This window comes from Cibotium barometz, chromosome 19 (genome assembly GCF_041138505.1).
Source record: "Cibotium barometz isolate CiBa-2024 chromosome 19, ASM4113850v1, whole genome shotgun sequence".
Taxonomy (NCBI): Eukaryota; Viridiplantae; Streptophyta; class Polypodiopsida; order Cyatheales; family Cibotiaceae; genus Cibotium; species Cibotium barometz.
In genome coordinates, this window is record NC_141064.1 from 13,347,643 (window position 1) to 13,358,602 (window position 10,960).

Consider the following 10,960-nt stretch of genomic DNA (forward strand, 5'->3'; position numbering starts at 1 on the left):
TCTAATTTTCGCTCAATGCATTGCTCCAACTACCTCCTTGCATTCAAGCATGATCAATAGAGAATGAAAAACATTGAAACATTTGGGAAGACTGTATTAAGACTAGAGGGGCCTCCATGGATCCATCTGATTATCGTAAAGAAACATGTTGCAAGACTAATGCACAAAAACAAGCTAGAGATTAATCCCAATTTCATAACAGGCAAGGAAAAAGACTGTTTGTATTCAAAAACAAGAAGAATATTTATGAGTTAAGAAGACGAAAGCAAGCTAGAGATTAATGCCAATTTAATTTCAGGCAAGGGGAAAAGACTGCTTTTATTCAAAAACAACAGAGTATATCCATATCATAACAGGTAACAAGGCCGGTCTGCGGTACCAAACTCAGGCCTTTGACTGCCTATATACAACTCCCTTATTCCATCTGCGTGGGGAGTACCACAAAACGAAAACTGGGTTACAAGCTATGCAAAGCCTTAACCTTTGTCCCTATGATACAAGAGAGGGTGGATTGAGCGGCATCATACACGCCCCAAGTCCACCTTTGTACACAAAATTACAAGACTCTAAAGATGGCAAGGAGGTCAGGATTTAGGGAGGATAATCCAAAGTGCATTAAGGGATGAAGAGGACAACAAAGAGGAGCTAGAAGTGTTTAGGAGATCTTCCAAGGTGGATTAGGCAGATCACCCATGTTTTTGATGCTCTAATTCCTGGGCTGTGATGAAGGTTCCATGGAAGCCATAAGGAACCCTAGAAGGGAGCTTCACACAGGCCACCATTTCAAGGGATGGTGAGCTTGCATCCAAGATGAGTAGCTTGGATTTGTTGGTTTCTTCATTGTGCATAAAGGCCAGGACATAGCCATCATCCTCTGCAGCTGAGGGGTCTGATGTGCGAGGCACAAACATGGGCTCTCCACCATAGCAACTGGGGGGGTACATGAATTTGGCCACAACATTGGCCTCATCATCATGTGGGTTATGGGAATCACCGTCTGTATGGTGATGTGGGCTATGGTGATCACCATTGCTGCTGTTGCCATGCTTGAGTAGATCCACTTTGGCAATGCCGGAGACCTTTGGCCACGGCTCGGCTATGGCTAAGTAGGCGAATTGGCTTTTTTGGCCGAGGAAATTGCCGTTCACTTGGCCAGCTTCTAGGTTCATGGAGGAGATGAGGGCTCTTTTGGTGGATGTCTTCGTAGTTTTGTTGAGCCGGATCTCAGAGAGGATGCTTTGAAGGGACTCAGAAGACTCATTGAAGATGCTGTCAGGGGGGGTCATGCAGGAGGCAATGACCACTATCTCATCACCTTCTTCCCATGCATTCCATAGGTGAAAACAGAAGCAATTGGGGACATCCACCCACACCATCCTGCTTTCATCTCCATCATCTCTGGGTAGAATCCCAAATCTAGGCATCTTCTCCTTATCATGCACCACTGGTGACCCCCCAGTCACCATCTCTTGAAGCCTAAACACCACTTGCTGGTCCGGAATCACCACAAAATTCTCAGTTATGGAAAAATCATGCATCATTGTGGGCTCTTTTACTGAGATGGTCACCTCTGGCCCCTTCTTTCCATCCGAAGAGAATTTGAAGTATCTGAGATAAGGCTTCTTGATCACATCATAGCTGAGAGCAAAAAGCTCTCCGGTTTTGGCATCCACCTTGGGGTGAGCTATCATGGCAGATTTAAGCTGCCCATTGAAATCATATCTGCCTATAGTTGTCAGATCACCGGCACTAGTAATGCTTACAGCATAGGGAAGGTCATCTTCAGACATGGCCAGCAGGTGGCCATTGAAGAAGACAACGCCAGCATTGGCAACACCCATGCCCTTGCTACCATCTACCAGACCGAACATGCTCCGGGCATAGAAGAGCATCAATCTTGCCAAACCACTATGTCCATGGAGCTCTCCTACTGCTTTGGGGAAGAAAGCCCTCCCTAGCTTTTCCTCCTCTCGGAGACGATGGGTCCTTGTGAACCTATTGGCATAACTCACTATGCCTTGCTTGAACCTCACTGCATGCAGCATTCCATCCCCATCAAAGAGATGGTGTCCGGCCACCGGCTCAAACATTGGGTTGGCCCCATTTCTCACATACATTCCCTCTATTGATTCAGGTATGTTGCCCTCAACTTCAAGCTCATGCTGAACTGCACTCTCTGGCACTGGGAAGAAGTTCCCAGCCAGCTGAACTTGAGGGTCTGCAGTTGACGGCAAGGGGTGCTGCTTTTCTAAAGAAGCTATTATGGTGCTCTCCACTTTGTCTAAAGCTGCAGCTACCAGCTTCTGCAGAGGGTTCCATGGTGTGTGGCCCTTGAGTTGGAGGGTGCGGGGCGGGGTTTTTTCATTGAGAGGGAGCTGGGGAGGTGGAGTGGAAGGAATTGAGCTAATTTGGTGCAATAATGGAAGGCTAGGAGGTGAAGATGAGCTTAAGGTATTATGGGGGGGTTTATAATCTAAGCGAGAAGCTATAGGGTGTGGAAATACACGAAGAGGAGATGCTTTGAGAGGGGGGATTATATGACGATGGAAGGCAAGCTGGGGGCTAATTAAGGCTGGCGATGCATGGAAGGAAAGGTGGTCGAGAGAGTGGAGCATGGCTGCTGAGGGGTTCATCACTACGGGCATATTGAAGCTGAAGGTGGGCTTCTGCTGTTGTGGGCTTGCTGGGGATGGCAATTTATACCGGAGGCTAGGTCAGTCTTTGAGAGCTCCCAAGGAGCTAGAGTAGAGTCTTGAAGTGAGCGTGCTGGGAAACCGGTCTGAATGACACCACAGAAAGAGTGGGTTATTATATAGCCTAACCCCCTCATTGCAATTCGTGTTGACGGCCACGTGCTATACACTTGCCCCACTGCCTTCGCGTATGACCCACACCCACCCCCTATTCCCATCCCCTCCCACCACATTTTGCAAGCCACCGGCAGCTGCCTGTCGGTAACAACAAATCCCCTGCCAAGTGCAGGTCGTTTTGACCATGGGCGGACCAAAAAGGCGCCCAACTGCCGTCCCTATCGCCTGCGTAACGACGCGGTTTTTTCCCAACCCAATAACGGCCGTGGCCCCTATCCACTACTGTTTCACCTGGCGCTGTTGTCCCTCCGCCCACGCGGTCTCCACCGTCCATTGAAGTTCCCCTCTTCCTAAAACCCCACATCAACATGCATGCTTGCCCCCCAAGCATATTCCACACCCTCCTTTTTAGCCCCCTCCAAAAACAAAGTGTATAGTAGTGTACCCCATGATCCATCCTAAAGGACAATGACCCCCATACACATCCAATCTTTAACAAATGTTAGGTCATGGATCATCTCCACCTTTTTAACCTCCCCCCCTTCCATCTACCTCACATTTGCCTCACCCCTTAAGCCTCACATCTATTCATCCTTCCTACAAATATATGTTGGCCTTGCAAGGCCTTCCCATTATCATCCACCGCCCATATTTCCCTCCTAAGATTTCTCGTCTCTTAAGTCTTCATTTCTTAACTTTCCTAAAAGCTAATGCAAGCTAACGTTTCTCCTAAACAGTTGAATGAATCCTCTTTAGTAAAGCATTTAATTGTCATACATTCTCAAATCAATGACGCTTTATATCAATTCATATATATCCTTAAATCAAGGAAGCTTTATATCAAATCCTACCTTGTCAATATCTGCATTCCCACCTACCTTGTCAATATGTGCATTCCCACCACCAATCACTTAATTTTCCCATTTTTGAACATGCAACCTTCAATTACATGAAGAAAATCTGTAAAGCATATGCTTGTCTTGAAGTCCTAAAGCAAGTGCACAACTACAAAACATATGCTTGTCTTTGAAGTCCTAAATCAAGTGCACAACTACAATATCAGTTCATTGTGTTCATGTTAGGTGTCTTCTTTGAACTAACTCTTTTCTAAAAACATCTTTTGATAAAGTGATTCTTCATATGCAACTAAACTCTCTTATGTTTTAGCATCTATTTGCTACATTCTTTCCATAAAACACATTAACTCAAAACTTGGCATCTTCTTCAAATGACACATGAAGGAATTGCCCAATATAACAAAATTTTGTTCAAATATTTCTAGTAGAACATAACTTAAAGCAGAAACTTTAACAAACTTTCATCCTCTCCAATGAGTAAATTGCAAAATGCTAATACATAAATTTATATTCTTTCTACTAGTTTCTACATCTATAACCATGCCTTTACATTGAAAAAAGGTCCCTACCTTATAAACCTTTTTGTCTACCCTACATGTGGCCTCTCTTTGTTTCCTTGTAGTACCCACATGTTAATTTATTTAGCATAGAAGATGAAAACCAAAATAGTAAACAAGAAATCATGAAGTGGCTTGCATTAGATTTCAAAATTCACAATGGCTTTGAAAACTCAAAAATTAAACTAAACAATCTAATGCTAGTATCAGTCATCAATTTTTTGCTTTTCTAAAGATTTCATTTTAAGCATAGTAGTGTTTACCACTTGTTGTTGTAAAGGAAGACATGTAACTCCTATTTTACTCTCAGTATTCTACTATACATTTGTGTTTGTTCTCTCTCTCTCTCTCTCTCTCTCTCTCTCTCTCTCTCTCTCTCTCTCTCTCTCTCTCTCTCTCTCTCTCACGCGCGTGCGCATGCACACCCACCCACCCACACACACACCCTTTGTTGTTCACTTTAGCATTCTAGTAAAGGTACCCACACTCACACAAACACACACACAAACACACACACCCTTTGTTGTTCCCTTTAGCATTCTAGTAAAGGTACCCACACTCACATACACAAACACATAGGTCCCTTGACAAGCAATTCTTTGTTCGTTGAAATCACCCCTTGTACTTTCTTACATAAATATATAATTATCAATTTAGTAATAAACACACACACACACACACATGTGTGTGTGTGTGTGTATGCGTGTGTGTACACACACACACACACACACCGCTGTTTGTTTTTTATTTTAGCACTTTATGAAGGGACCCATATAGACATAAACACATAGGCCCCTTACTATGACAAGCAATTCTTTTTTCCATAGTAAGTTTTTCCATTACAATCATCCCTTGTACTTTCATGCACAAATATATAATTGTTACTTTAGTAATAATAAACATGTGCACCTATGTGCACACACACACACACACACACACACACACACACACACACACATTATTAACACCATTTTGGTGTATTAAGACAAAGGCTTTAGCCCAGTGTCTACCTTCTTAAGTCCATGTAAGAAGGCTGAAGTACAAAGCCTAAATCTTGGACGCCTTTCATTGTATGTATGACCAAGTGTGAACTCAAAGACCATGTATAAAAGTGAATATAAGTGACTCGTGTGTGTGTGTGTGTGTGTGTGTGTGTGTGTGTGAGAGAGAGAGAGAGAGAGAGAGAGAGAGAGAGAGAGAGAGAGAGAGAGAGAGAGAGTCTTTTGTATTATGTATTATACCTCTTGTGTGCTTGCATGTGTGTGAGTGAGTGGGAGAGAGACAGAGAGCTTGAGAGTGTCTTTTGTATTATGCATTGTACCTCTTGTGAGCTTACATGTGTGTGTGTGAGAGGGATTGAGAGAATGGACCATTTTGTGTGATGGAGAAAATATGATGAGTGACACATTAATGAATGAAGAGAGTGAATTGACCAAATGGATGTAGCACTTATGAGCATGGCTTGGTGTGGATATAAGGCAAATTTCCAACAATAGTTATGGACTCGTTATTTTGGATGAGGAGTAACATATTTTCCAAGTCGTTATTTTGGATGAGTAACATCTTTTCCAACATGTAAGTTTCCAACAACAGTTATGGACTCGTTCTTTTGGATAAGGAGTAACATCTTTGGTGATGTTCTCAACAAGGAACAGCTTGGTGTCTTTCCTCTTTTTGTTTGCTGGCTTAGCACACTTGGATATGTTAAACTTGCCCATAGCTCTTTGAGCAGTGTTGTTTACAAGTGTGTGTAAGAAAAAAAGATGTTTTACAAGTGTGTGTGTGTGTGTGTGTGTGTAAGAAAAAAAGATGTTTTTATATTGAATGTTTTCATTTATATTAAATGGTGAAGTTTATTGGAAACTTTGGGGAAACCTTAAAAAAAACATTAAAGAGTTGTATTAGAAATAACAAAGTATATGAAAGACTTATTGTAAAAAGCTTTTTCAATTGGAGAAGCTTTACTTCATAATTGAAAACCACTTAAAGGGTAGCGTGGACCTCAACTAGGTCCATAATATCATGAGTTCCTCATTTTGTCTAGATGCATCTATTATTTCCCTCTTCTTAAAGACAACATTTCCTTGGTATCCCTCAGAGCACTCTGAATCTGAAGAACCAAAGAGTTTCTCAGACCTTGTACCATGTCAAGTTTGTTTGTTCTAAAAGACATACATATTTCTACCAATCCATACATTCCATAAAAATGTCGATTTGATAATATTTCATATTTTGGTTGAGAAACTATTAGCTTCACCAAGAAGAATCTCTTTCCAATCAAAATCCCAGGGATGAGTGTATAAAACACATTGCTACACATGGACTCCAAAGGCTTAATCTCAGGTTGGGAATGTCTCCAACAGGAGAGAAAGAAGATGGTAGTAGGGATCAAAATATGTTTCAGTACCACTATCCTGCATGCAAGGCTAACTTGCATACCTTTCCATATGGCAAAATGCATTTTGACATTTTCCATGATCCAAAGCCATATCTATTGCATACTCACTCCAAAGCCCATAGGGACTCCTAATAGTCTAAAGATCTTGTCATATGGGATAGTTTGACACCCTTGTTCGAGGAGTCATTTAGGAGGGCCTTGAAGAAGAGTTATAATACCTATTTTGGAGTGATTTATGATGGAACTAGAAGATCGGAAGAATGTTTGAAGGTAGTCCCAAAATGACTCTATAGATTGGGGGTCATCGTGAATCAGACTACTATTAGTATCATCTGCAAACTGCTATAGGCATGACTACTTTTGACCTCCTAAGAGATTGATCCCTCTAAGTCTTTGACCCTGTATTGTATTGACAACTAGCCAACCAAGAGCATCAATAACATTGGTAAAGAGGAGAGGTGCTAGGTGGAAACCCTGCCTGATGGATCTTCGTAGTGCAAATGGGGGTGAGAGTTGTTCGTTAACTGTCACTCTCGCACTGGTGTTCCCAAATAGGGTATAAATATCTTTAATAAACCTTGGCCCAATGCCCATATCTTGGACAGATTTTAGTACAAAATCCTATTCCAATCTATCATAAGCTTTATCAAAGTCAACTTTGAAGAAGATAAAATCTTGATTAGAACTTTGAGCATGTTAAAATCCCTCCCAAAGGGCAATAATGGTATCTAGAATAAACCTTTCCTTCACAAAACCTTTTTGTTCACTTTTAATTGAGGCATTGAGGTTGTTAGTGAGATGAAGTGTAAGGGCTTTTGCAAAAAACATTGTAAGCACTAGAAAGCACTGTGATAGGCCTCTTTATTGATTTGCCCTTTGGTTCCTCTTTTGTGAAATAACTTAATAACACCCTTGTTGACTTGGCAAGGGAGAGCACTAAAGGAGAGAGATTCCTTCCAAACCAAAATTAGATAAGGAATCAAAATCTTTTTAAAGCATTTGAAAATTTGACTAGGAAGACTATCTAGTCCAGGGCTCTTTCCATTCTTGAGAGAGTCTATAACTACCCCAAGTTCCTCCTCAATTATATCTCTTTCAAGTAAGGTAGCAAAAGGAGTGGGAATTGTTTTGCTCTGACATTTAGGTATTTTGGCACAAGCTTCCTATTTAACAGTGAATCTAAGAGGTGGGGAGCTGAAGATGTTCGCATACTGAGAATGGATAATGCCAAATTTTCCTCTGTTGATGTGGCCAAGTTTTCATGACACTCTCAGCATAGGGATAGTATCTTTCTCCTTTTAAAAAAAAAGGAATTTGAAAGTTTCTTTATTGGGTCTATCTCCTTTTCCTACCCACCACCACTCTCTCAAAAAGAGTTGAGACCGAGCATTTTTTATGTCTTCCTCCTTTCTCAAAGAAGCCTTCGCAATAACAAGATAGAGTTCTTGGCACTCTAACTTCCCTTCATTTACCTCTTTCTCAAGCTGTTCTAGTTTTTTGAGACTGGCCTTCTTCCTGGCGCGCAGACCTATATATACCCCTGTGTGATTTGATTTGACTTAGACAATGTTGAGTTTATCTGACTACTTGTTTGGGACCAAGATCGAGCAAGTGGAAGCTGGGAGTGAAAATCCCTATAGAAAATAACCTATATTTCTTCTTGTACAATAGGGAGATGAAACGGGGAAGGGTCGGCATGAAACCATCCAACTTTGGCATGATTCCCTGCTTTAAGAAGTGAAATATGCATAGGCTTGTGTGAAAAGATACAGGGGAGAAGGGAGCTTGAGCTCTTGCAAGCACATACACACTCTCACAAACCCTAGAAGAAAACACACAAGGTGAGAGGCTGAAAATTGTTCTTCTTCTTCTTCAACAAAAGAGTTCTACAAAAAAGGAGATAAAGTGACTAACACACATAGTAGAGTATATACAAGCGGTCCATAATGTGAACATGCTAAAGTGTAGTAGGTAGGTGTGGACTAGTCAGTGTAGTGTAGCTATAGAATCTCTGGGCGAAGATACGTCGGTGCTAGCTACCAAACCCGCCAATGATGTAAATGTCGAACGGTCACGTAGGCACCTCATGAGTGTCAGCTCATGTTGAGCTTGACATCTCAACACTCCCCCTCAAGCTCAACTCCAGCTTGTGCACTCTAAGCATATCTCGAAATCTGCAGAGCTTCTGAGCTCCCAAGGCCTTCGTGAAGATGTGAGCGACTTGATCCTGTGTGCTGACATAGGCCAAGTCGATGTCGCTTTGCTAAGACTCTCTCCCTGATGAAGTGGTAGTGTACCTCAATGTGTTTCATCTGCACAAGGAAAATTGGTTTCTTGGCCAACTGTATAATGCTAGGATTGTCACAATATATGACAATCTTTCTCTCCACATGCAACCCCAGATCAACAAGTAGCTTGCGTAACCAAGCTACCTCACACGCTACCACTGCAGCTCCTCTGTACTCTTCCTCTGTACTTGACAAGGCAACTGTGGGATGCTTCTTGCTGCTCCATGTCACAATAACACTTCCCAATGAAAACATAAATCCACTAGTAGATCTCTTGTCTGAGATGCTACTTGCCCAATCTGCATCTGTGTACCCATATAGCTCCAATGGTACACCTACTGCATAAAACAATGTATAATCAACAGTGGCCCTCAAATACCAAAGTATACGTCGCACACTGTCAACATGTGGTTTGCAAGGAACCTACATAAATTGGCTCTATAAGCCAACAGTGTAACTCAAATATGGCCTGCTGATCGTGACATAGATCAAACTCCCCACAATATTCCTGTACATAGTGGGGTCCTCCAACACATAGCCTGCATCCGCACTGATCTAATGGCACCGAGATTGGCTTACAACTAGTCATCCCATACTTGGACAACATGTCCAATACATACTTTCTGTGTGATAGCCAATTACCATTAGGTGTGCGAATGACCTTAATGCCCAAAAAGTAGCGCAGATCTCCCAAAATCCTTCATGTCAAACTTCCTTTTGAGAAGACTTTTCACATGCTCAATCTCTTCCAAGTTGTCACCTCCAACAATAAGATCATCTACATAGATGGTGATGATCACAATACCCTTATCACTGTTATGCACGTACAAAAAGCGATCTACATCTGCCATATGAAAACCAAGTGATAAGATACTCAGCAATCTTGTCATGCCATGCTTGTGGAGCTTGCTTCATCCCATACAAGGCCTTACAAAGCTTACATACATACTTTGGGTGACCTGTATCCTCACCGGCTAATCCATATACACTTCTTGCAAATCACCATACAAGAACACATTTTTTACATCCATCTGATGTAAAAACTAGCTTTTTTGGCTACCAATCTAGCCTTGTATCTGCTTATGCTACCATCACTGTTATGTTTCACCTTATACACCCACTTACATCCAATAGCTTTCTTGCCTTTAGGCAATGGCACCAAATCCCAAGTCTCATTTTCATACAATGCATCCATCTCCTCATCTAGGGCTTTCTCTCAATACACATTTCCAACAGCCTCATCAAAACATGTGGGATCTACAACTTGCACAATGTTTTCCATGTAAACATAGTGATGTTCCCCATAACCATCGTAAGTCAACCTCTGCATAGGATTTTTGACTCTTCCAAATCTTCGTAACTTTGCATTCATGGCTTCCAAAGCCTTCTTTACACCAGGTATCCTTATTGCTAGAATCCCAAGCTTCTCATCAAGTCTTATCTCCAAGCCACTAGACTCTCCATCAACAAGAGAATGCCCTGTAGAAATATCAGGCATACCAAGGGGCTCAACCACTTTCTCTTTGTCTTTATGTGATGTACCAACTACATTTCCAGGAATGGTATTATGACGCAGCCTGCCATTCCATGGCTATTAACAAAAGTGCTGTATGAGGACTCTCCTGGTCCCCTCAATGACTGTGATTGTTGCTGACTTGCATTCTGTGTAACTTATTTCCACTTACATCATCCTCAAACAACATCTTTTTCACAACACCATATCAGCTACTAATCTCATCAAATACAACATCCCTGCTTACCCTCAATTCACGTGTAATGGGATTATAACATCTATATCTCTTTTGCTTAAGGGAATACCCAATAAACACACATTTTTCTGCCTTTGGATCCAACTTAGTACGTAACTCATCTGGCACATGCACATATGCAATACATCCAAAAACTTTCAAGTGAGAAAAATCAAATTTCTTGCCAGTAAACTTCTCCTCTGACGTTATATCATGTATGGCTGTTGTAGGAGTCTTATTCATGATATAAACTACTCTAGACACAACCTCAGTCCAATAGCTATGTGGCATATTCTTCTCTG

At 41.7% G+C, this 10,960-nt stretch overlaps 1 protein-coding gene across 1 annotated transcript; it reads right to left on the reverse strand.

The window, feature by feature from the left end:
• Window positions 1–292: 292 nt before the first annotated feature.
• On the reverse strand, window positions 293–2,787 carry LOC147628242 (9-cis-epoxycarotenoid dioxygenase NCED2, chloroplastic-like). Its single transcript, XM_086813299.1, has one exon. The coding sequence runs from the start codon at window positions 2,643–2,645 to the stop codon at window positions 687–689; it is 1,959 nt and encodes a 652-aa protein (XP_086669425.1). The 5' UTR covers window positions 2,646–2,787; the 3' UTR covers window positions 293–686.
• Window positions 2,788–10,960: the final 8,173 nt, after the last annotated feature.

Excerpts from the sequence above, each read along its gene's own strand:
- LOC147628242 (XM_086813299.1), bottom strand. The coding sequence starts at position 2,645 with ATGCCCGTAGTGATGAACCCCTCAGCAGCCATGCTCCACTCTCTCGAC.